The sequence below is a fragment of the Pantherophis guttatus genome, chromosome 3 (genome assembly GCF_059756535.1).
Source record: "Pantherophis guttatus breed Tessera chromosome 3, ASM5975653v1, whole genome shotgun sequence".
NCBI classification, from domain to species: Eukaryota; Metazoa; Chordata; class Lepidosauria; order Squamata; family Colubridae; genus Pantherophis; species Pantherophis guttatus.
In genome coordinates, this window is record NC_142065.1 from 45,517,497 (window position 1) to 45,544,776 (window position 27,280).

Genomic DNA, 27,280 nt, shown 5'->3' on the forward strand with positions numbered 1-27,280 from the left:
TTTTTTTTTTTTTTGTAGCTGTTGTTGGCTTCTCAGATCTACTCAGCTCTCATATGAGCTTTATCGAGGGGGTTACTCTCGAGCTTCTTCACTCCTCCCGCTCGCAAAAAAGGGGCGGGCCGTCGCTTCCATGATCGTTCGAATGAGCCAATAGGCCCCGGCGGCTCCGGGAGGCGACCAATGAAACAATTAGGGAGGAGATGCAAGTGGCGTAGGTTGCGCTGTCCTCTCAGCTCGGCGCATCCCCTCCGCTGGACGAAGTGCGACCATTTTGCAGGGGGGGAGCTGCGAGCGGTGGCCATTGACGGTGCGAGAGAAGCAGGTTTGGGGCGCGGGACGGCGGCCTGAGTCGCTGGATCCCCGGGGATTAACGCCCCTTCCCCGGGAAGGCGAGCCAGAACAAGTGCCAACGCTTCTCGGTTATTTTGTCGTCTTCGTCGCCAGTGCCCGCCTCCCTCCCTTGCTTCGATTTAACCAGCCAAGATGTCTAGGCCTGTCAGGTGAGTCCTTCGCAAAGGGAGAAAGGCCCTTGAGCCTGTTTCGGTTTTCCGTCTCGGAGGCCATCCTCGGAGCTGAGACTGAGGCACAAGCAATGCTGGCCAGGAAGTCCCACGCGAGGGAGGGAAGGCGGCCCGGACCGAGGAGGTATGGCGGGAGAGCAGAGGGGAGGGGCGTGTGCAGGCATGCAGCGTGCTGCTGCTGCTGCTGCTTCTCGATAGAGTTGGGGGACTACAGTACAGTATGGCACACGCCGCTGCCGCCGCCCTGCAGGTCCCTCCTTACCGGATGCAATGCTGCCCCTTAAGGTTAGCGCAAGCAAAGTCCATCGTGCTTCGACTTGGGAAGAAGCGGTGGCGGCGGCGGCGGCGGCTCCTCTAGTTCTTTCAGTGCGCATCGCCGGCGAAGAGCGAACACGCAGGCCAAGTCCGGCTTAGCTCGGAGGTTTGTATGCGGTTTCACCCCGGAAAAAGAGCCAGGCGCCTAGATAATGCCGAAGTACACCAGAGTCAACGTGTGTGTCTCTTAAAGCCTTTATGTACAGCTTTGCTGGTACATGTGTGTTGGGACGCAGCTACTTGGCAAGAGTGAGCAGCAACTTATAGGGAAAGGGATTTCCCGATGGGAGGGAGGGAGGGAGGGAGGGGTAGCGGATTATTTTAACGGGACTGACCGAGAAGCAAGGTAATTTTTCTTCCTTCGTATGAAAAGGGTGCAGTTTCTTCAGACCTGAAGCGATGCTGAACAATCTTACATTTCGCTGTGTATTACGTTTAAACCTTGCTATTTTCCCAAGGAATTTGACATGTGTGGCGGCTCTGTTTAAAATTAGATTTTTCCAACAATCCTATGGACTGAAGATGAGCTTTCTAATCAGCATTGTGGCTGATCGAAAGTTTGAATCTACATTTTCCTGCATGGTGAAAGAAGTATGGAATTTTTGTCTGCCTTTGATAACAAACTCTTTGTATAGTATGTTAACTTGTTTTCTTGTCAGTTTTGCCAGGATGCTTTGGTCATCCTCGTCACTGGTCATTCTTGTTGAGCATGCCAGGATACTCTTTATTTTCAAGGGATTTTCCAACAGCTTTTCAGCTCAATCAGGCAGGGTAGTATGCTTCCCATCTCCATTTTCTGTAGGATATATATGAAAGACTGTCTAGTGAAAAGAGGAAGAGAGAAATTTTCAATATTTCTAATTTGGCTCTTAAAGCCAACCAAAAAATGGAAACCTAAGATTCTATTTCAAACTATCATTTGTTGTGGTAGGACTAAAAAAATTGACTTGTCTCAAATTCTGCTAAATCTGTGCTTAACAAGAGTTAAATACAGATTGCTCCAATCTAAAATTTACTCTTTGGTACACCATGGTAGCTTTTATGTAAGCTTTAAAACACACACACTGGGTTACAGCTTATTGTAATGTAATTCTCAGCAAACTGTACCATAGCCATGATGTGTGAGAATTATGGAACATATAATTAGATAAGAAAGCTCGTATATGTAATTTTGAAATTGCTGTAAATCAACATTTTCTCTGTTTTTAGTTTTATGTCCTGTTCTTCTACAGAAATGCATTCAGTGTTTAATTTCTTCTTGTGCTAGTTGTAACCCCTGCAGATTCTAAAACATGGGATTGCTTAAAATTAACTAGCAAGTATTTAGTTAAAAAGTAGGATTACCAAATTTTATAACTTTTTCTGGTTTAAGGATAAGTAAACGATAAACAAAAAAGCTTTATATTTCACAGTAACTTCTAAAAACTATATAATAGGAGGAAACTTATGTAAGAATATATCAGATTTGGCACATTATGTATAATGATGTTATACATAACATAACATGATGTCATGGGGCATCCCCAATTTAAACCTTATGAGGGTGCCAAATCTTATGAGGGTGCCATATCTCACAGTTTAGTGTTCAGATGTTCGCTGTGCTTAAAGTCCTGTAAGACTTAATAGATAGGAATGCTTGAATCTCAAATGTGGCATTCTTGTGATGTTTCTCTTTATCTATCTATCTATCTATCTATCTATCTATCTATCTATCTATCTATCTATCTATCTATCTATCTCTTATAGAAAAAAAATCACCTGTACCACCATGCCAAATTGATGATGCATAATATCTTTAAAGAGATGTTGACCCCCGTCTTGTGCTGTACAACTTTAAATATGAAGATAATGTCTTTTTTTCCTGCAGAGGGCACTGTCATTAATTTCACAAGAGAAGAATTCTGTTCTCCTTTGTTCATGGGCTTGCTTACTCTTCCTGAGTATTAATTTGGTGATCATCTGTTTTACTTTCAATTAAAACTCAAATCATTGATAATGATTAAAACTTATAACAGCTACATGTATTTATAGTGCTAAGAAGTAGAGCAGATGTTTTCTTTTTTTCTTTTGTTTGAAACAAAACTTGGAAAATCCTTCATTGCTTCAATATTTACAGAATATTTAAATTTCGATCACACATGTTATGCTAAAGTAAATTGTGAAATTTTAAGCCAAAGTGAAAATGATATTTTAAGCCCACTTTAAACGGTAATGATGGAATCTGTCAGTAATGATGGGATCTGTTGGCAGCTGGAACAAATGAATTCGATTCCTCTACTCTCTCTTACTTGTGAAATGAATTAATTCTAGTGAAAATTGAGTTTAAAACAAGCAAGCAGAGGACTAAGCCAGTTTAAGACTTATGTTTATGGCAGTAGGATCAAACATGGGATTTTTCAAAGGCTTGTTTTCCTTAGAAAAATAAATTATATGGGTAGTACTCTGTAAAGATATACAGATTTCTAATAAATGTAATCCATTTCAAATCCTTTTTATGAGCATTTACTAAATCATTCATTTTCAGTTCTTCCATGTTTTTTCCTACCTGCAGAACTAAGATACAAATATGTAACTTTAACTGTACTATTTTTAATATTTGTAACTATAAGGTATTTACATTTTTAAATGTCATAGCACTACCAAATAGTTAAGTTAGATACAATGTACTATTGTTCTTAAAGAATCATTAGAAGGAATGTGTTTATTCATTTCTCCAAATTGCTATAAAAATCTTCAAATGGGATTCTTTTTTTCTCCTAATCCATAACTTCTGGATATGATATACCTCTCAAATGAATTTGGAGGGCACTTTGGCAGCGCTGAATGAATTCTTTGGGAATTAAATTTTAATAAAAGATTAAAGAACGTTCGCTAAGGTTCTTTCTGTCCACCCTCAGTAGAATATCTGTATTTATGTAGGCTAGATAGAAGAAAATAACAGCTGTAAATAGTTGGTTAGGTGTTTTCTAAAATAAAAATAAGGAACCTGGAAAATGCAAACCTTTTATTAAGAAGATGGTGATTTATTGACATGCTTGAAAAACATGTGAAATATGCTGGTAAGGATTATATTTTCATATTCTCCTAATTCACCTAGAATTAAATGTGATACTATACTTTTAATTGACAAACTGGTCAATTACATGGATTTAAATTTCTTAGTAAGAAAATAAACTTCTGAGGAAAAGTGCAGAATTAATACAATTTGACTTGTTATTTATAATTTTTTAACTTACATTATCAGCTTAGGTTGAGATCAGAAAAGATTGAGAACTTAAATTACCTGATATATGTACTTTATATTAAATTAAAACATTTGTAAGTCTAAATTAACTGTTCATTGTAATGATTCAAATCACAAATTAAACACTGCTTAGCAATGTCATTACATAATACCTGATACAATTTTTAAAGAAATTAACTCAGTATTTTGTTTAAAGTTCAATCTAATATTCAATTGTTAAAATTTATTTGTGTATTTTTTCTACACCAGACAACAATGTGATAGCTTATTTTCCAACATCTGGCATAATTTGGATTTGTTATTGCTTTACTGTGATTTGTCAATATAAGGAAAACCTTATTGTGTTTTGGTTAATCAAATACAAAGCAAAGTTTAGAATGGAAAGAGCAATGCTAAAATGTTTTTAACTTCTATAAAGATACCTTGTAGAAAGAAGTAGGTGTAAAAGGCTTTTTAAAGAAAGCTTTTTATACAATTTGGATGTTAAATTACTGCATCTTTTATCGTACCTTTTTCCAAAAAGTTTTAAGATATTATAAATCATGCTATTCTGAAAGTAAATTTGATCTAAACATCACATATATATATTTATAATTTATAGAAAATCTGTATAGGTAGTCCTCATTTTACAATCACAATTGGGACCAAAAATCTGTTCATAAGTTCAGGTATCCACATAACCAGACCCATTTTTCTGACATTTTTCACAGTAGTTGGTAAAAACGTTGTTGTTAAGCCAACACATTTCTTCTGAATTGTGTCTTTTAGCTCAAAATGGGCAAAAAACATTGTGATCATCCTCAATCAGTTATTTTCTTTTCGGTGTTTATTTTACTTGACAGAAATCAAGTATAACCACACATGAAATGCTTGTGATTGACAGAAAGTGAAAATAAACTATAGAATAGTCTCCTCTAAATCAGTGTGTTTGGTAAATTAGTTCATTTAATTTCTTCTTCAGAGCAAACACTAGTTTTAGAAGAAAGACATCCCTTTATATCTTTGTGAGAAAAGAAATTATTTTAATTCCCTGCATTTTTATTAGCTTCTTTGTGCAACTTGTCTTTCAAAAAATATTTCATATTAAATGCAAAAAATGTGTACAGGTAATCCTTGAGTTATGATAGTAATTGGGACTCAGTTACTAGATACTGGGTCATAAAGCATTATGTCACATGAGTGCATTGCTTAGCAAAACCAATCCCAGCACTTCCCATTGCTATTATTAACCAAATCCCACCAGTTGTTAGGCAAGGTCACACACAATCCAGCCATTCCTGGGTTGGGCCCTCCCAATCCCAAGCCTTGGTAAGGTAAGGGACTGCCTCTGCCTCTCTTTCAACTCCCCCCACCTATCTGCCTCCATCCTTTATTGTAGCACTCAGTCACAGCACCTCTGGGCCTTTACTTCCACCCTACCACCACTGAGGAGTGCCCCTATCAAGTGTGGGTGATGTATCTAGCACTCAAATTTTGATCATGTGATCATGGTGCTGCAACAAACATCAGGGATTGGGCATAAAATGCCGTTCAGTGCCACTATAACTTCAAACAGTCGCTGAACGAATGATTGTTAACCATCAACTACCGTAGAGGTATCTCAGTAGTTAGCTATTCATGAGGATGGTATTTGATGAAAAGGATTTTTTGTTTCCCAGTAGACGTATAATCAATACTCCTTGTAAAGCAGATGGGACACTACCATGCTCACATGTAGGAGGCTGAGGTAATCTTGTACAAGATGTTGCTAGAGAATCTGCAAAAAATAAATAAATAATCCAAAATAGATGGCGAAAATACTAAGTACATTTTACTCTAAGCTACAGAGTAAAGGGGTTGAGTGTGTTTTTTCTACCTAAATAGGTTGCAATAAAGAATTGGTCTAACTAGTATATTTCTAACTAACTAACTAGCACAAGTATATTTCATAAATAGCCAATATCAAGATGCCACAAGATGTAGTGTTAAATGAGTTTGAACTGTAACAGCATTGATAATAAAAGTTTCCAAGGAAGGAGAACAAGGTGGAAGAACCTTCTAAGGTTTGTTTACAGGAGGTAAGCTTCAACCAAGGCCAGAGAGAAGACATACGTTATCGTTCAGTCACTGTTGCATCCGACTCTTTGTGACCCCATGGACCATAGGACACCAGTTTCACCTGTCCTCCACTGTCTCTCAGAGTGCCCAAATTCACGTTTATTGCATCAGTGACATCTCATCTAACCTTAACCATCTCATCCTCTGCTGTCCCCTTTTCCTTTTGCCTTCAATATTTCCCAACATCCCGGTCTTTTCCTGAGAGTCTCTCTCCTCACTAGATGTATTTGAGCTTCAGCTGCAGGATCTGTTCTCCCAAAGAACAATTGGTTAATTTCTTTTAGAATTGACTGATCTCCTTGCAATCCAAGGAACTCTCAAGAGTCTTCTCCAGCATCACAATTCGAAAGCATCAATTCTTTGGCATTCCGGTTTCCTTAATCGTCCAACACTCAACATTACACATTATACTGGGAAAATCATAGCTTTTGATTATATAGACCTTTGTCAGCAAGGTGATGGCTCTGCTTTTTTTTTTTTAATGCTGTCTAGGTTTTCCCCTCAAGGAGTAAGCGTCTTAATTTTATGGCTGCAGTCACCATCTGCAGTGATCTTGGAGCCAAAGAAAATAAAATCTGTCACCACTTCCATTTAATGTTGAGTTTCAATCCAACTTTTGTATTCTCTTTCACCCTCATCAAGAGACTCTACTTCCACTTTTACTTCCACTTCATTTTCTGCCATTAGAGTGGTATCATCTTCATATCTGAGATTGTTGATATTTCTCCCAGCAGCCTTAATTTCAGCTTCTGATTGATCCAGTCTGGCATTTTGCATGATATACTCTGCATATACTCTGTTAAATAAGCAGGGGGACAATAGACAACCTTCTTGTACTTTTTCCCTATATTGAACCCATCACTTTTTCCATGTCCGGTTCTGTTGCTTCTTGACCCACATAGAGGTTTCTTAGGAGACAGATCTGGTACTCTGATCTCTTTCAGAGCTTGCCATAGTTTGTTGTGGTCCACATAACAAAGGCTTTAGCATAGTCAGTGAAGCAGATGTTTTTCTGGAACTCCCTTGCTTTCTCCATAATCCAGCAAATATTGGCAATTTGATCTCCAGTTCATCTACTTCTTTGAAACCCAGCTTGTACTTACGGTAGTTCTCGATCCACATACTGCTGGAGCCTAGCTTGTAGGATTTTAAGTATAACCTTACTAGCATGTGAAATGAGTGCAATGGATCATTGCTCTTGGTATTGTCCTTTGAAATAGGAACATTAACTTCCAATCCTGCGGCCACTTCTGAATTTTCAAATGAGCCGGCATATTGAGTGCAGCACTTTAACAGCATCATCCTTTAAGATTTTAAATAGTTCAGCTGGAATATGGTCATCCCCACTAACTTTGTTGTTGGTAATGTTTCCTAAGACCCACTTGACTTCACACTCCAGGATGTCTGGGTCGACATCAACAGGATAGAATTGATAGAGCTTGCTGTGATGTAAATTATCTCATGTTATGGACTGAAATCTAGGCTGTATGAATTTGTTCTAGGGCAGGGGTATCAAACTCACATCACATCATCACATGATGTATCGTGACTTCTCCCCTTTGCTAAAATAGGGGTGGGCGTGGCCAGCATGTGACGCATCCGGCCTGCAGGCTGCAAGTTTGGCACCCCTATTCTATGTGTGAGGTTAGGGACTGAGGGAAAACCTAGTTTCCATGGTGACAATAATTTTTTTGTTTCTGAAAATTACCTTTTTAAACTTTCTCCTGGATCTCCAAATTAATATTTAGAATGAATCAAATAATGTGCAGTCTAGGAAAGATAACTTTTACCATATATTTCCTGCCAGATGAGGTTGCTGAAGAAATGAGGTCACCACTTGCCTCATCCCTAGTACAGGTAGTTCTCGACTTACGACCACAATTGAACCCAAAATTCCTATTGCTAAGGAGAGTTATTAAGTGAGTTTTGCCCCATTTTACCACCTTGCTTACCAGAGTTGTTAAGTGACTGACTTTCCCTAGACTTTGTTTGTTGGAAAATTGTAAAAGTGATCACATAACCCTGGGACACTGCAACCATCATAAATATTAAGTCAATTACCAAGGGTCCAAATGTTGTTCATAGGAATGCTGCTATGGTCATAAGTATGAAAAACAGTCATAAGTCATTTTTTTCAGTGTCATTGTAATTTTGAATGATCACTAAATAAACTGTTATAAGTCAAGGACTACCTGTATCCCAGAGAAAACAGATTTGCTTTGAAATTTGTTGAAATGGTTGGTAGTAACAAACTGGGCTTCTCACAGAAGTTATGAGAAAAGAGGAGTCAGAAGATAGCAGAGTTGTGAAATGTGTGCACAGCTCATTACAAGCTCCAGCATTTCATTTATTGGCTTCTACAGCACCAGTCACATAAAGTCAACATTAGGTAGAAAAGAGTTAAAAGAAGCTTAGAAGTAAAAATGTTATATACCACACATTGTGTTAAATGTGCAGATTAAAAGATATTTGCTTAGTACCATTATGATTATTAGCTCTCCACTATCTTATCCAAATTATACTAGTGAACCCTATATTGTATACATACATGTATATATGAGTGTATGTGGTATATATTGTATTAAAACCTGTTTTTAATTCATCAGCTTTTGATGCTGGAGAAGCCATGATCATTAAATTGCCATGTTCTGTCATAATTTTTAGTAAGTTTATATAAAAAAATCTTACCAAATGATTATGATTTTTTCATAATATAATTATTAATACATTTTAAGCACTCCAAACTCATAAAGATAATCTGAACTAGAAGATGCAAATCTTCAATGTTGAATAATTATAAGAAAAATATTTAAAATTATATCTGAGTCAACTACAAATTATACTGCATTTGAAAATTATTTTTATCTTTAAAGTTGAGCTGCTTTAATATCAGTAGAAAACAAATCATTCTTGTATTTTTCCAGGTCCTTTTCTCAAAATTTCACCTAGTCTATTATAAATGAATAGAAATTTAGAAAGAATTCAACAATCTGACACTAAAGAAAAGTAGGTATGAAGAAGATAAATAGTATTTAGACTGAAAATACCTTATACACATAACTTTTTAACATCTAGAGCAATTCTATAAGTTCTAACTCTAGAATCAAGTGATTTATAATTACTCAGTGGATTGAAGATCTTAAAATAAGCTTAATGCAGTTTAACAAAGCCAGATCATACACAATCCCAAAACAAAGTCATGGCTGTGAACAATTGGGTGAGATGACTGACCTAATTGCCTCATTCACCGTATCTAAACACTATCCTTTGAAAAATAATTTCTATCCCTGGTTTGTATATTGTATGCGTATAGGCAGTCCTTGAATTAAAACCATTTGTTTAGCAACCGTTCAAAATTACAACAGTATTGGTAAAAAAAGGATTTATATCTGGTGCCCAAAGTTAACAGTAAGAGCCTTGGTAGTACAGGGGTTTAAGGCACCCTGTTATTAAGCTTATTAAGACCAGCTGCCTGCAATTACTGCAGGGTTCGAATCTCGCCAAGGCTCAAGGTTGACTCAGCCTTCCATCCTTTCTAAGGTAGGTGAAATGACCCAGTTTGTGGGGGCAATAAGCTGACTTTGTATAAATATACAAAAGGATGAAGGCTATTGCTGAGCACATTGTAAGCCGCCCTGAGTCTTCGGAGAAGGGCGGCATATAAATCAAATTTTAAAAAAAAAACAGTTCTTCCTGCACCATGACCATGTGATCAAAATTCAAATGGCAGGCAGCAGGGACGCTGCAACTCCCCACACCCCCTAATCTCTCTCCTCCCTCCAGCTATGCTCTGGTTACCTCTGAACAGTGGCTCTTGGAGACCATACCAGGGCTGGGACTGAAGTAGAGGCTTAGGTCCTTCAGTAGTCCTACTTGGCTGTCTTCCCCATAGCCAGCCATGTCAGTCCCGTTGTCCAAAGCTTATTCTCCAAATAGCCTGGGAAAGACCAGAAGGTTTCTGAAGGATTGTGAGAATGGGATTGTGCAATTTGGACAAGGAAGAAGGCCTGGTAGGGCCAGTAGCTCCCTCAAATACAGGTTGTATACCTCATGACAGCAAGAAAAAAGAACAGGTAAAGGTCATCCAGGTGCAGGAGAATCTGTGGAGCACAGAGCGGCTGTGTGCAGCAATTGTGACTGCGCAGAGATGCTGGCGTGGTTTGCCACAATGGGTTTAAAGCAATATTTCTCAGTAGCAGCACTGGGGCTGAAGTTAAGATTGGCAGTTTCCTGAGATGAGACTGCTGAAGGACCAGACCTCTATTCCAGCCCTAGCCCTGGTATTGCTGCCAAGTGCCACTGGAGGGCAGTCAAAAGGACACTGATTCTCTCAACCCCCTGCGCATTCCACCCTCTTATTTAGGGCTTCCGTCACCCAGTGATTCTTAGTTAACCACGAGAGTCAGGAGTGCTGAGATTATAATTGCTAAGTAATGTAGTCATGTGATTTGCTTACTTTACAACTGCATTGTTTAGCAACAGAATTTCCAGTCACAATTGTGGTTGTAAATTTAAAACTACCTTATGCATCGAAAATATATATCTGGATAGACAAATGATGCTGAACCGTAAGTAGAAACTAGATAAGGTATTCCTGGAAGTGGTTAGAAGGTATATTCAGGAACTAATGAAAATATTTCTGATGATAGATGAATTCTGTATCTAATCCAGAATCTTTTGTGGGAAATTACATGTTCTCTCATTAAAGATGCATTCATATAACTTGTACCAAAATACATTCCAGTGTTTTGCCTAAAATTGGATTGTAATTTGATTATACTTGTTTTTAATGAGAATGCACTAAGAGAATTATGTATGTAATAAGAGTGAAATACAGTCACTGAATAAAGTGTCAGATTTGGTTTTTAAATATCTCTGGAATTAAGAATGTTACCTGAATTTTGAATACCTGAACTTTTGTTATAGTTCGGGAATATGTATAAAGCATAGGAAATTATTTTTTGCTACCTATTGTAAATTATAACCTCTTTTACAATGGGTGCATTTATACATCAGAGCAAGTCATGTTTTGTTTTAGAATGGTCACATTTTTTTCTAGAAAGAATATGTTTAATATGTGATTTTCACTTCCAACCATGTTTGTTTTGAAGATTAAATTGTGATATGAAGTTTGTTGGAATTTTGATATACAATAATTCATTCCCTAGCTATATGAAATTAAAAAATATGTACAACTATATAACATTTGTTATTTGATTGTCATATATTTTCAAATATTCACTGTTTATATCAATTAGTGTTGCTAATTAGACCTATAGCATCAGTCAGAGGCAAGTCTTAGCTGTATTATAAACTGTTTCTGTTGATCAACTGCTGGAACTTTAGGCATTTCTGAATATAGAGAGCAATGAGAAATGTCACTAAGGTAGTATATCGTGTATTTACATCCTGCAGGAACTAGGAAATACTCCCTTTATGTCATCTGAATTCCTTGCAAGACATCTATCTGGGTGAATTTATGGAGAAAAAAAGCTATTAAAATATTCCAAAATATATGTTTACCTTTATTGACCAAATCTTTTTTTTAATTAGTCAAAATCTCAGATGATGGAATTACTGAATCATGGCAACTGTAATTAATATTTATGTGCTTTCTTTGTATTAAAAATCAATTCTATATGGTGTAATTTTTCAGTGTCTCCCAAGTTAATACTTTTTTTCTCCTATTTCAGGAACAGAAAGGTAGTAGACTACTCACAGTTTCAGGAATCAGATGACGCAGGTAAGCTATCAATTCCTAAGCAAAACTTTTCTACAATTATGAAATCGACGGGCAACAAATGTTTGAAAAATAGTTTGTATATTTTAGTCGGGGTCTGTGCTTAAGTGATTCTTTGAGATGTTTACCCATATCTTTTTACATAAAGTTGCTTCTACAATTCTAGAAAGTTTATTCTATTGGCTCAGAAATGGCAATCAATTAACATTTCTGGAACCTATACAGTTTATTTCCTTTCTTGGATAGAAAGATGTCATGCTCCTGTAATTTCATAGTGACCAGAATTGTTATTGTATTTTTAGTAAGGGCAAAACATAATAAAATTCCATATTATTATAATCTTTTCAATTTAATTATAAATTGTATTAGATTTTTATAAAATAAGAAACAAGACAATAATAAAACAAAATATATGTAGCTCAGTATTGAACTATGAAATCCTTGATGTTCTCTGGTTCTTCAGTTCATTATCAGGGTAATTACAACAGAGATTTGCCTGCAAGTATTATAATTTTGGCTTACATTTTTAATTTTCCTAATAATGTCCAACATGGATTTTTTTTTCACATTTGCCTATATTGGGTTAATGTTTTTATCTAACTATCATAATTTTAATACACTTTTTCATTCATTCAGTGTGCTTAATCTCAAACTGCCAATTTAAGTGTGTTTAAGGTTTTGTTTTGTTTTGTAGGGGTTTGCTTTGCTTTATTTAGAGTTTGTTGTTTCATGTGTATGTGGTTTTTCTTTGGTTTTTGCTTCGGAATTCTTCACTTTACCTCTGTTTGCACATATTATTGTTATCCTTATTTACTTAAACTGGAGATACCGTTTTAAATATCTTTTTTTTTTATTTGAATTTTCTTCAAATACTGTAATATCTCATCAAAAACCTTGGGTATCTTATTGATACTGTTGAGTTAAATTTGTGAGATAGAATTCTTCCAGAATTCACAGCAATGGAAATTGTGGCTGGAGAATTCATACATCTCAAGGATATCTGCATTCTTGAAGGGTATTGTGAGGTTTTATTTCTCAATGTGACTGGGTTGAGTTTCTTTCTTGGAAGAATTAAGAATGTTGCTTGACATTCTCAGTATTCTTTCCAGCTCATTCTCACTCACTTACAAAAGCAAGAAAATATAGCAAATTTAAAACTACGCAAAATAAATAACAGCAGAGATTACAAAATACTATTTTAAAAAAACAGCAACCCTGGATTTTCAGTACTTCTGATCAAAATTTAATCATTTAGTATATTTAATGGTGATTTTTAAGTTAAACTGACAGACTTGTAAATCACTTATTTATTAATTCTGCTTAATCTTGTTTACTGTGTAGATGAAGAATATGGTAGGGATTCAGCCCCTCCAGCAAAGAAAATACGTTCATCACCAAGAGACGCAAAAAATAAGAGGAGGTCTGGAAAAAATTCTCAGGAGGACAGGTAAGCTGGAGATAGTTTTCTAGTAGTTAGATTTGGTGTGTGCCATTTGTCCTTGTGCTTGTGTATCTTATCTAGAGGCTATATATTCTATTAGCTTACCTTAAAAACAGTAATTAGAAAGTAGGAATTCTATAACTATGTTCACTAACCTACAAATTGTGTCCAGTTAGAAAGTTCTGAATTTTAAAATTTTGTAACATTGAACATGGAAAAATAACATGTTCTACTTGTTAAACTACAGCTCCTAGTTTCCTTTACTATTAACAATTATAACCGGTTGCTGTGGACAATAGTTCATCACATCTATAAGGCATATCTTTCCAATTCATGCTTTATTTTCATGATATCAAAGATCTGCAAAATCATAATATTTTTGAGCACATTTTAATACTTGATATTAATCTTTTAGTTTGGTCTGGATGTAGCTTTAGGGTATTTATTTCTGCATGATTGGATTATTTACACTGTTTTAGAATTGGAGTATGTGTGCATGTGCACACATAGAAACAAAGATGAAAACAGATGGCAGAAAAAGACTTAGTGGTCCATTGAAGCTGTCCTTTGATGTATTTTTTGGGATTGATTGATTATTTTTGTTGAATGGACAAGACTTCATCCCAAGCAAGTTTAAACTCAGTTACTGATAATTGATTATCTCTGTTGGAAGTGGATTCCAAGCTTCTAATATTCTTTCTGTGAAATAATACTTTCAAACATTACTTTTTAAATTCCCTCCTATCCGTTTCTTGATGCTTGCTTACATAGAAAATTAGAAGCTTATTCAGCCCCTTAATATATTTTAGAGTTTCAGTTATTTCTCCCCTTCTGACCTCCAGGCTGTACATATTCAGTTCCTCCAATCTCTCCTGATAAGTTTTGTCCCTCAGACTTTGTACTATTTTGTTATTCATATCTGGGCTTACTCAACCATATCAATATCTTTTTAAAGGGAGGTCTCCAGAACTCGACACAGCATTCCAAATGGGGTCTGACTAAAGCCCTATATAGTGTGATTAGAACCTAGTATAATATGATTCTACTTTTTTATTATTTGAGTTGATTGTGAAACTAGGCAATTAAAAATTCAATAGAAGAAATGGGTATTTGCCAAATGTACATTTAAAGAACAAACATTAAGAGGAGGAAATATACCGTGCTTCCCCGAAAATAAGACCCTATCTTACTTTTTTTTTGAACCCTGAAATAAGTGCTTGGCCTTATTTTCGGGAAGGTCTTATTATTTTGGGGCACGTGGAGCAAGATGGGGCTCCTCTTGCCATCTTACCTGATTTCCAGCTCTGCATTTATAATTTTCGGGGAGGTCTTATTTTCAGGGGGAGGCTTATTTTAGCACATGTGCTCAAAAGCTCAACTGGGCTTATTATCAGGGATCTTATTTTCAGGGAAACAGGGTAGGAGACAATAATTTCCTATGTTATAAAGGAAGAAAATAGTATTCACTTATTGAGTTTACTAAAATTGATATTTCCACCTCATGGTTTTATCATTCACAACATTTTAAGGAGTATTAAAAATAACAAACATTGCCTCTAGAGACATCCAAAAGTATATTTTTTAGTGAATACTAAGCATTAAAAATGGATTCTACAGGTAGTCCTCAACTTACAACCACAATTGGGAATGTAACTTCCATTGCTAAGCAAAGTGGTCATTAAGTGAGTTGTGCCCAAATTTATGATCTTTTTAACTGCCAATGTTAAGTGAATTTGTCTTCTCCCATTGTCTTTGCTTGTTGGAAGCTGGTTGGGAAAGTCGTAAATAGTGATGACATAGCCCAGGGTGCTATAATCATGGTAAATACATGACAGTTGCCAAGCACCAAAATTTTGATCAAGTGGCCATGGGTAGCTACAACAATTGTAAGTGTAAAGACCAGTTGTAAATCACTTTTTTCAGCATATCATTGAATGAGCACTAAACGAATGGCATGGCACTCCACTGAAACATCTTAACAAAATAGTTTATACCAAGATCATGTGTTCTTTTTCTGATTTTAAGTCATAGGAAAAGTGAATATTAAGAAGCACTTCCATTATTTTCTTATAATAAGAAAAATTAAAACTGATAGTGTCCATAAGATACACACTTGGAACTTATTGAATAAAAACTGAATAGTTCCAGTTTAATTTTCAACTGGCATTCCTAAATTGCATTTTTTCATAAATGTTTTTGTCAAGTTATTACAACTTTTCGTTTCTCTGTAAATCAGACTTTATTTAGAAAACTATGACATTGATGAACCAGACAAATACACCCTTAGAACTGAGATTTCAAAGCTAGAATTAAGCAATTTGGAAAAACATCAATATGAATGGATATACATTAAATGCTTGAACGATTATGATTGATACTAGAAGTGCATACTGAAATATTGAATAATAATAAGAAAAAAAGGAAGGATCATGTCTTTGATTACTAGAGTGATAGGTGAAGGGGGGAATGGACTAAAATAGAGGTAGAAATAAGAGGGGGGAAATAGTAAAAATAGATATTAAGATGATACAAAGTACAGAAGAACTATAAGAAGGTTTAGAACTGAAGAACGATAGTAGAAGTCATGTGTTAGTAAAATTAAAAATGAAAATTAAGTGTAATTATTAGGAATAATATTGTTATTTTTATTTGTATTGAAATGTGTGATACCCAGGTATCTAACCATTCACACAATGAGATGTATAAATAAATAAATATATATATAAATATATAAAAAGAACTGAGATTTCAGAGTTAAGCTGCAAGTTCCCTTCATTATCCAATTTTTCATCTTAAAGGAGTGATAGAATTGAAAACTAGCTTACTATTGATTGATTGACTGATCAATCAAATTAATAAAACTAATACAATTCTGTATTATGGCCATTAACCAATTTAGTTGCTTCTCTGGGAGTGTAATAACATCACAGCAATCTTTCTGGAAATAATTTAAAATTGTTTTCCTTTTTATAGTGAAGACTCAGAAAAGGACACGAAGACAAAGAGAGATGATTCACATTCAGCTGGTAATTACACCATTTTTGTAATTTGATGGCAGTTTGATCAGAATATTTAATCAATGATTTCACTTTTACTATTGCCTGGAATTTTTAATGCTTTTTGGTTTAAATCATCTACTTATTTCTGATATGTGGAATTCATATTTGAGTAGTTAGCGCCATGTGATTTGTTTCTATGTAGCACAGAGGTGGGAAACCTGAATTACAACTCCCTGCATTCTTCAACACTGAGCAGAGCCATTCTATTTGGGGGTATTTGGGACTAAGCACAACCTTCCCATGGCTGCTATAGTCAATTTCTAAAAATATTTCTATTATTATTATTATTGTTATATAGTTTATTCAGTTTCATAACATGAAACTCAATCAACTGAACATTTAAAAATGCATCACAAATACCATTGACTGGTGCTAATGGTTGATACGGGTTGCTGCCAGAGTCCTAGGTATCAACCAAGTACCTTCTTAAGTTGTACAATGTTCCAAGTAGCACAGTTTTTTGCAGTTCCGCTGGTGTTATTATGGGAAGCTGCAATTTCTTGATGTATTTTATAAAATTCTTGTACATGGTACCAAGTGCCCCGATGACAATGGGTATCACTGTTACTGTTTCATTTATTATTATTATTATTACTATTATTATTATTATTATTATTATTATTATTATTATTATTATTATTATTCCTCCATCTTCTTTTCTCAGATGAAGATTTTGGCAGTGAGGATGATATAGGAGCAGATGATGGTAAAGCTGATAGTGACTATGAAAGTTCTCAAAAGAACAAAAAAGGAAAAAAAGTGAAGCCTGACAAGAACAAAAAAGCTGCTTCCAGATCTAGAAAAAGGGCTGCAGGTAATGTCTTCCAATGATGTGTTTAAAAAATAACATCATTTAATATCTATGTGATACATGATTAATTGACAGACAATTTCAGGTAATGTTTCATGAAATCTTAAACAAATCATTGGAATTTAAATAACTAATTTGAAGTACAGTACAGTAAGTAACTATTTATATATATGAAAACTGGTAAAATCAGAACCAAATCAAGTTGTTTCTTGATCTGAGGCATGTTGAAGGTAAACAAAAAAAAAATGTCATAACATACAGATGAATAAAATAGAATTTAAAGTGTATGTTGTCTATTTTGTTTATTTTGATCTACCCACTGTTTTGGTTCTGATTTACTTAGTATAGTATCTTAAGTCTTGTTCATATTTTCCCATAAAGGTTTGCTTAGTTCAAAAAGCCAAATAGCAATAGCACTTAGACTTATATACCACTTCACAGTGCTTTACAGCCCTCTCGAAGTGGTTTTCAGCCCTCAACAATCTGGGACCTCATTTTACCCACCTCAGAAGGATGGAAGCCTGAGTCAACCTTGAGCCTGGTGACATTCAAACTGCCAAATTGGAGGCAGCTGGCAATCAGCAGAAGTAGCCTGCAGTACTGCACTCTAATCACTATGCCACCACGGCTCAAATGAAGGAAATTGAAGTGGATCAAGAGTAATAATTATCTTTGCTTTTCATTTATAGTATAATGTAGATGACAATTGATGTTATATATTTTGCATCAAAACATATTCAGAATAAGCTATTAGATACAGGTAGCATTCAGTGAATTGCACTCCATTGTGAAAAGTTGAACATTTTTTCTACCTCTTTATTTCTGCCTGTTGGAAATGTACCGTATTTTCTGGCGTATAAGATGACTTTTTAACACATGAAAATCTTCTTAAAAGTCGGGGGTCGTCTTATATGCTGAGTGTTGTTTTCCTATAACCAGGCAGACCAGCCCGAAAGGCTCTGATGAGCCAAGCTCTGACCATCCCAGCTGAGTTGCCTGCTAATCAGGCAACTCAGCTTGGATCGTCAGAGCCATTTAAAAATCATTTTTTAAAAAAGCCATTTAAAATCCCCCCCCTCCAGTTTGCTTACCTTAGCTGCTAGTCGCAACGCTTGCCTTGCTTCGCTTGCCTGCAATCCATTGCATCAGCAAGCAACTGAATCTCCCTGCCTGCAATCAAGCAGGCAGGGAGTTGTGGACTTCAACACCCAGAATTCCTCAGCCAGCAAAGCAAAGCTGGCTGAGGAATTCTGGGAGTTGAAGTCCACAAGTCTTGCCAAGGTTGAAGACCCCTGTTCTGTTAGGTAAGTTTTTTTCCCCTTTGGGAGCTTTAAAAAAAATAGTTAATTGGGGTTTTTTTTAGTTGTTCTTTTTTTAGACCTAGCCATTTAAAGTTTAGAAAGTTTTAAATTTAGCTGCTTTCATATAAAAATAAAAATAAATTAAAATAAAATAATATTTGTGCAGCTTTCTGAGATTTAGTGTGTTTCTGTAGTGTTTCACTCTGACTGCACAAACACAAAAAATCTCACAAAGCTATATGTGGAATTTTGTGTGTGTAAAGTGTGAAAGTTGGGTTTTTGGGATTTTTGTGGTGCTGTGAGGTTCCTGCTTGTTGCAGGGGCCATTTTGGGTCTAGGACAGCTGCTTTTACATTGTGGGTAAGCCAGTTGTGTTGTGTTGTGTGTGTGTAAAGTGCCAGGGACTTGCCCGGCACTTGCTCTCTCTCTATTGTTTGTTATCTTCCTCCTATCATCATCAGTTCCAGTTTGGTTGACAGCTTAGAAAACAAACAGCATGGCAGCTCCCATGGGTTTATTGTCTTATCCTTCCTTTCAGCTTTAGAGTGAATTAGGAAAAGTTTAATCCAATTGCACTGTTTTATGTTTACATATTTGATGACAAACAGCCTTATGTTTATAAGTGACAGTTTTCCTGCTAAGTGCCTGCATGTCATAAGCATTTGAATTAAAATTACCATATTGAAATCAATCTGATGTTTTTTAATTTTTATTTGGAAGAGGGGTAGTCTTATATGGCGAGTATAGCCCAAACCGTATATTTTAACAGGAAAAGTCGGGGGTCGTCTTATACGCCCAGTCGTCTTATACGCCGGAAAATACGCTATATAGAGCAAACAATATTTAGTGATCTTTCTGATTTTATAACAGAGGATAGTGAGGATGAGAAAGAAGATCACAAAAATGTGCGTCAGCAGCGGCAAGCAGCCTCCAAAGCTGCTTCCAAGCAAAGAGAAATGCTAATGGATGATGTGGGGAGTGAGGAGGAAGATCAGGAAGAGGAAGAGACATCATTTCAGGAAAGTAAGTGACATTCAGAGGCACATATATAGATATATGGAAAGTAAGAATGAATTGTCAGTCTGCAGCCATGACTGATGTGGTGTCCACATTAATTGTTCAGACAACCAAATGTGATATTTCATCTTCTTAAATATGACATTCATTGCATTGTTGATATACTTGATGTCCAGGATGTCTATTGGCAGCAAAGAGAATTAAAAAATATGCTATCCCTAAAATTCAGGACATAAAAACTTTTCAGACCATGGCAGTTTTTTTAGGTAATATTCTGCTAGAAAAATGCAAAGAATATAAAAATGCCACTCATCACTGTTTTACCTTCAGCACTGGGCAATAGTCTGAACAGTCTAATTTTATTACAAGTTCCATCTTATCTGGCTTCATGATACAGTGAAGGGCTTCAAATCTTTATCTTCACAGTTAGAATAAACCAAAAGTTTGAAAACAAATTTGTGTTAAAATATCTGCAGTACAGCTTTCTAACTTGTCTTGTATAAATTGATAGACGCTTGCTCTAAATGGTGAAAGGTGGGGAGCCATAAGAAATTTGCAGTGAATGTATCAAATAAACAGAAACCCAGTGAATCTGTGAACTGATGAACTAGAATCATGGAAACCTGGATTCAAAACCTGGAAGTCTGTTTTAGGAAGAGTAAGATATTCTTTCTATATAATAAGTTACTGATATTGACTGCAAAGGGCACTTCTACAACTTGCTACAAGATGGAAGACCATATTGAACAAGAAAGGAATCATGACAGGCTGGGAAGGGCTTTGATGTAGAACTACAACAGCTGTTGTAAAAATGGTCAGGCTTTGAGCCTTAATTGCTTTTGAGGGAAAGAAAAATTTTCCTATGCAACTACTATTTTAAATAATAATGCTACTTATCACAAGCTCTAAAGCAGATTTACATGAGGAAATACTGAGGCACAGAAGTCGTGATTTCTCCAAGTTCTAGCAAGTGTGTTACAGGATATAGAAGCCAAGAATACTGACTCCTATCTCTTGATCAACCTACCAGACTCTCTCCCTCATTCTGTCTCTCTTCCAAGTGAACAAGAACAGCTCTTCTTAGAGACATTTCATTCCTCTCTCTCTGCACAGAAGATTCTGGCAGCGATGAAGACTTCCTTGTGGAAGATGATGATGATAGTGACTATGGCAGTTCTAAAAAGAAGAATAAAAAAGTGGCTAAGAAATCGAAACCAGAAAGGAAAGAAAAGAAAATGCCTAAACCAAGACTAAAGGCTACAGGTGAGCTTAGCTTGCTTCAAAAGTTCTTATTTTAAACCCATTAAGAATAACAGAATGAAATGTGTTGTTTGCAAGTACTTATATTTTCTCAGCTCTTCATCTTGTGTGTGCTTAGAAGAATATGAATCAAATTCTCAATGTTAAATCCAGATTTGTGGGTGATATAATTGAATAGGCTACTAAAAGTTCATTTGTGGATTATTCCTTTTTCAAAGAATCAGAGAATTCTAATTGGATTTGGATGGGATTCTTCTGATGTTATCATTGTTAGTATTATGTTCAGACCACTTGCCAGTGCTGATTAAAACAAGTGATATTAGTGTCTTTTAGACCCCACAAGTGGTATTATTTTATTCTATTTGAAAAGAGAACAGTGTTGCTCATTTTAACATGTACAGATACCTACAGAACTACATATATCTTCAAATATACAATACGTATTTGGTTACATATTGCTTATTAAACATCTTGGATGAAAAAATGTATAGAATTGTATTTTACTTCCTACCCATATGTCTATTTATGCTCAAAAATGCTGTTGCCTTGCTATATTTACAGTAGAAAGCCCTACTGTAACAAAACTCATTCATTATTATCTTTTTGTTATGTTATGGAATGTTATGCTAATGTTATGGAAAATTGGAAGGCAAACATACAGGCTGCCTGTACTTTACTATTAAAATATAGATAGTATGAGCTCAACTTGATTCTTTGCTAAATAAGGATCCTGCGTAATAGTACTGGCTATGTTCAAGAATTAATATGTTTTATTATATGATTAGAAAGCAGTAGAGTTGCTTTGGATAGTGAGATGAACAGCTTTATAAACTGAAATGAATAAATTTAATAAATAAAAATCGCTTTGATTTGGAGTATGGGCATCTTCACCATTAAAACATGTGATGTAATAATCAAATATTTTACTATTGTTTTGATGCTTTTCTTCAGTTACACCTAGTCCGGTAAAGGGCAAAGGAAAGGGAGGTCGTTCCACAGCTTCAAAGACATCAAAAGAAAAAACCCCATCCCCTAAAGATGATGACGATGAACCTGAAAGTCCTCCACAAAAGAAGAAATCAGTTAGTCCTCCTCCAGACAAATCTGGGGATGAAGGGTCTGAAGATGAAGTCCCGTCTGGTGAAGATTAAACGGTGGTGTGGGAGAGAAACTTTTTTGAGAGAGAGTAAGGAAAAGAGGATATACTTAGGGGTAGAACATGGTTTTGGTTGTGGCTTAACTATTGGGCTGTGAATGCCACTTTTACTTTAGTTGTTTTAATAGTACAATTCTTCTGTTTTGTTTTTTAAAGAAAACCTTTATGTTTTGATGTCACAGTCTCTATTGGCCATTCCGTTCTCCCCAACAAATCTGAAAGCCATTTAGATTTAAATTAACAGCTAACTAAAGATATATTTTTGAAAGCTTACTACAGCTGTTAAGCAATAAGATTGAAGCTGACACTTGGAGATCATTGTTAACAAATAGAATAGATTTTCCAAAGCTGAGAAAGCAATTTGCTTAATTGATTCTAAAACCAATAGATTATTGCATATAGCATTTTTGTTAACGTAAACCCATCTTTTGTACCTGAATTATTTTGAATTCCATTATGCATTGCAAGTTCTAATACTCTGGATCTTTTGGCTTCCACTGTTTATCTTAGTGGCCAAGATTATTTTAGTAACAATTTAGTCTGATCTGTTCCAGGCTTTGAGAAGGTCATACCTGTTCATACCATTTATATCCTTTGTTAGGACAAAGATTTAGGACAAACATTTCCATTGGCCAAAATGCATTAATATCCTTCCAGCTTATTCTGAAATTTCTGTGCTTTTTCTGCTTTCTTTCCATAAAGTTTGATTTCATTGAGAAATTCTGGAAGCTGGAATAACTGCTTTAAAATTTTTGAGCAATGCACTGAATGAGTGATTACACAGTATCTTTTTCAACCACTGGGTATTCATTTAAATATATTTCCCTTCATATTTCACAAAGTTGGAATACTCTGCTTCTATAACATAATGTGTTTTTTACCATACCCTTCGCTGTTTACTTCCCTTTCTGAAGAGTGAGTGCTGGTTCATAACCAGGCCTTATTTTTGGTTAGCAGAAGCTGGATACCCAGGCTAAACAAGAAACAGGGTGTAAACTGGAAGACATGATTGATACAACAGCAATCCTGCCAGAATTAACATTTTAGTATCTATGCTTATATACTGTAATATTTCTGCTTATATACTGTAAATTTATAAAAAGTCAAGTGGATAGCAACCCCAAAAATATTCTCTTTGTAGTCTAGGTCTATCTAATAAGTATGACAAAGCCAAAGTGAAAGTGAAGCATAATTTTGGTTTTCTCTTTCTTTCTCACATGCACATACATACAAACCCAACAAAGTATAATTTTCAAAAATACTTGGCTTATCCCCTCTTTTTTTATTTAAAGCAATGCTACTTGTGTCTGTGATTGGTTCAGATATAAATCTGGGTTGTTTAGCAAAATAATACACACATCCTGGCTTGAAGTGATATCTTTGATCTAGATGTTGGCTTAATAATTTTTGAACAATATCTAGAGAGTGAAACTGCTTTGAGTTTGTCCTTGGACAGAAGCTAATCTGGGCGGAGTAATTTTTGCCAATTTAATTGAGATTTAAGTGTTGAATGGTTATAGCTAAGGATTACATCTGAGTTCAAAACAGATTTATCACATCCTACAAATTAAATACTTGGTGACCTAGTATATGCAGTTGAACCAAATGTGCAGGTATTGGAGTGATTACCTCTTAATTATGGTCAGCCAGCAATATATATTTTTGCTGCTGATTCAGATTTGTTTTATATAATATGCATTTTTTTCTTTCTGTGCTTTCACTAACAGATACAACTGTGTATAATAAGAATTGGGTTGCCATTTAGGTTCTTCCTCTGTTTTTCTTCCAGATGAATGATGGCAGTTGGATTTCTTAATCCTAAATCAAATGCTGTGCTTTCACTGATCCTTGCATTTAACTCCTAGACAAAAATATTTTCAAAGTTCCTGAAATCTCTTAATTCAGATAGTAGTTTGGCCTTTTTCCATTTGATAAACAATCCAGAGACTGAACATTAATTTTCCCGCTACTATTCACATAACAGCAGCAAAGTAATATTTTAAATATTTCATTCTAATTTGCAGTCTTCTGTCTCTCTGTGCATATTGCTTTTATGTGAGGTATTCTAGGGATTCAATAGCTATATTAGTTTATTACTTTGTTCCATAGAACAAGTGTTGCCAGATAAACAAATAGGTATATTCCAGTGAGCGCTAATCACACTATATTGGTTGCATCCTGGGAATGGCAGGTTTTTTGACGTAGTTTTAATTAAGTATTTCTTGCATTTGCTGAAAAACCAAAAGCAAATATGTTTAGTGTATCTAAGTTATTGCTTCATATATAAATGTGATCGCAACAGGGGTATACATAAAATTTCAGTCAAGTTTTGAGAGGTGTGTATTTACACATTACCTTTGATACCTGAACAGGTAATGGTGGCTATAATACTGAAGAAATAACTTGCACACCGTAAAAGGATAATATTTAGATACATTCTTTGTGATGACTTCTCTTCGGTATAATATTCTAGCACAGATCAAAACAAAATGCAGGGGCATAATGATTGGTTTGATCTGAAATTAAAAAATCATGTTGAAATACATTGGGGGGGGGAGAAAGAAATGTATATGCATTTGGGTGGTTGATGTGATATAAATGTTGAATATACTCAATTGTAATTGCCTGCACCAAATACTGAAACTGTTAATACTTTTAGACTGATTTTTAAAGCATTACTCAAGTATATGAGACAGCTTAACTAGAGCTAAGGAAGAAATGCTATAACATGCTGGAAATTTATGAGCTGTAGAAATTGGTGCTTTTGCTTTATGTAATTTTTCTGTGGAGTGTTTATTTTTTATAACAAATCATAATGTTGACACATGATTTTATAAAATAAAAGGAAATCGATTCCCATGATTTTAGGTATTTGGTAAATCATATTAGTATTTTGGGGGAAGATTTAACTCTTTTCCCTTTTCAATTAACTTTGATTAAACGACTGAATCTGAATGGCTCGGTCTCAACCTTGGTCCTCCTGTTACTGAAACTCCTTTCTTTCCATCACCACCACCCCCTCAATTTCAGTTGGAGTCTGGGATTAATTCCTTTTGTGTGAAATTCACAGTGTAAAAGCTAGGTATGGATATACTTGTAATGATTTTCAGGACCCAGGATTTATAAGCAAAACTAAGCTGACATTTGGCTTGAGTATCTCTTCCCACTTTCTTCAGTTTACTGCTTCGCTGAAGGACTTACACTTCATTATTTTCTGTTAAAAACTCTTCTAACATTTAAAGCAAGTGCTTCTCTATTTTGAGTCTATTAAAGCATTCACTACATTTTGATCTGATGTGTTAACCTTTTTAAAAAAGATCTATTGACCCAAATGTGCTGTTCAAAACAGTGGAATGGTTCCATCAGTTAGAGCATGTCTGGTATGATTGTAAAATACCATTGTGTATACATTTTCTATACCTGGGTAGGGATTTTTTAATTGAGAATACAGCATTGGGGCAGAACATAAACTTGCTATAGCCACAATAACATAAAAACCCTTCAAGTATCTTGTATGAGTGGAAATGAAAGCGCATGTGTGTACGCATGCATGGGTGTCAGTCTGACAACTTAATGTGTGTTAGAAATTTGTGGTTTACTGCTGGAGAAACAATTATTACAGAAATTGTATATAAGAGTTTTACATAATTTGTTTATCAGGAACATGGCACAGTCAAACCCTAACAGTTCCCACATTTTAGAAAGAGACAAATGAGCAAGTGCTCTATGTATCAGATAGAAATTGATGGAATTAAATACCATGGATATTTGTCTTGGAATTAGCTATTTTGATGGGTTCTAAATCTGTCTGGATTATTGGAAAGCATACATTCAAATGCTGTACCAAGGCCACCAGTCATGATAAATAACCAATAATGTTGTCAGTCTGTTGACAATGAAATCTGCAGCATGGTACTAAGGGTCAATTTGAATGTAATGCTTTATATAAAAATGAATTTTAAAAGGGAGGGGGGTTGAAGTGAACATGATATTGTTGACCATGTTCGTGAATTATAGATGCAACATGCATTGGTAGAATTGTGTGACAGTCTTTTGTGCTACTTAATTTTACTTATTCCAGTCTCTGTATGTACTTGCAATTTTAAAAAAACAAAAGTTCCTGCCTTGCTTTTTATTGAAGGGTTCCCAGGACTGCATATCAATTATTGAGCTCTGTTTTAAATATGTGTACCCTTGGCTTGTATTTTGTATTAAAAGAGAACATGGAAAAAGAACCCTTTATTGTTCAGCATGTTGGAATTGTGTCACCCTTATTTTCTCTCTCCTCCCTCTCTCTCTCTCTCTCTCTCTCTCTTTCCCTTTTTCCCTTTTTTTGTTTTGTTTTTGTTTGTTTTTGTTTTTGTTTTTTGAATATATTAAGCAACTTATTCTTCTGTATCTTTTTTTCTTTTGTAAACTTTTTGGTTTTGTTTAAAAATGGCTTTATAAAAGGGCTTTTATAACCCATACCAATGCCTTCTGTGTTTCTTCCGCTCTTTACTGTATATGCCAGCCTACCCCAACTTGGCACCCTCTATGCAAGTTGTATTTCAGTTACTATAATTCCCAATATCTGGTCATGCCAATTAAGAATTATGAAACTGGTAGACTAATACATTTGGAGGACACCATTTTGGGGAGGGCTAGTATATGCCAGGTATCAATTTGTTTCTCAAAATCAGTAACAGTCTATAAGTTATATATTAACACTTATTTTTATATTCCATGTTTAAGGCTTTTTGATAATTTACTTGAGATACTGAATTCAAAACTTGGGAAACCAGTTAACTATAACTACTTATAAAATTGTAAGTTTGCCCATGGGATAACATGATCCTAATCCGAAAGAGTAGCTCAAACTGAAAATGAAATTGCAGTAAAACATTAATTTACACATTGGCATATAGACCAGACCTAGGGGTCAACACTACTGAAAAAATATATTTCAACGAATATGTAGAAAATGTAAAATAATAGAATTCCCCAAATATTTAACAAGCTTTTTCATTGATGTTTTGAATAGATGGGATTTAAATTATCCAAAGGGGGAAAGAAAGTGACTGTTATAAAATGCAAAGCCAGCCACTGCAAACTGAAGACATTAAATTCTTGTTAAAAGACACAAAATTATTTTTGCATAGAGACTACAAGATTTTATGAATCTGAGAACACGCTTATAATTTATATTATTCAAATGTTTCAATCTTTTGAATTTTAAAATTGAAAAATTTTGAATCAACGGATTTGGAACTTCAATAATGAGTTCTTCAGTTCTTTCAGGTAACATTTGGATACAAGCCATTTGTTTTTAATGACAA

The 27,280-nt window shown here is 35.1% G+C and overlaps 1 protein-coding gene across 6 annotated transcripts; it reads left to right on the top strand.

The window, feature by feature from the left end:
* On the top strand, positions 1–26,429 carry NUCKS1 (nuclear casein kinase and cyclin dependent kinase substrate 1). 6 transcript variants are annotated; one of them, XM_034414404.3, is made up of 9 exons: positions 1–500; positions 11,871–11,920; positions 13,259–13,364; positions 16,332–16,384; positions 17,082–17,231; positions 19,400–19,552; positions 20,660–20,809; positions 21,758–21,992; positions 23,752–26,429. In XM_034414404.3, the coding sequence occupies exons 1-8, from the start codon at positions 484–486 to the stop codon at positions 21,955–21,957; spliced, it is 879 nt and encodes a 292-aa protein (XP_034270295.1). In that variant the 5' UTR covers positions 1–483; the 3' UTR covers positions 21,958–21,992; positions 23,752–26,429. The 6 variants fall into 6 exon arrangements, with proteins under 6 accessions (XP_034270295.1, XP_087745523.1, XP_034270293.1 ...); XM_087889397.1 differs by having other exon boundaries at positions 20,663–20,809; XM_034414402.3 differs by having other exon boundaries at positions 21,758–26,429.
* Positions 26,430–27,280: the final 851 nt, after the last annotated feature.

Coding starts and splice junctions, on each gene's coding strand:
- NUCKS1 (XM_034414402.3), top strand. Junction 11,921..13,258: donor TCAGGAATCAGATGACGCAG/GTAAGCTATCAA, acceptor TTTACTGTGTAG/ATGAAGAATATGGTAGGGAT. Junction 16,385..17,081: donor AGATGATTCACATTCAGCTG/GTAATTACACCA, acceptor TTCTTTTCTCAG/ATGAAGATTTTGGCAGTGAG.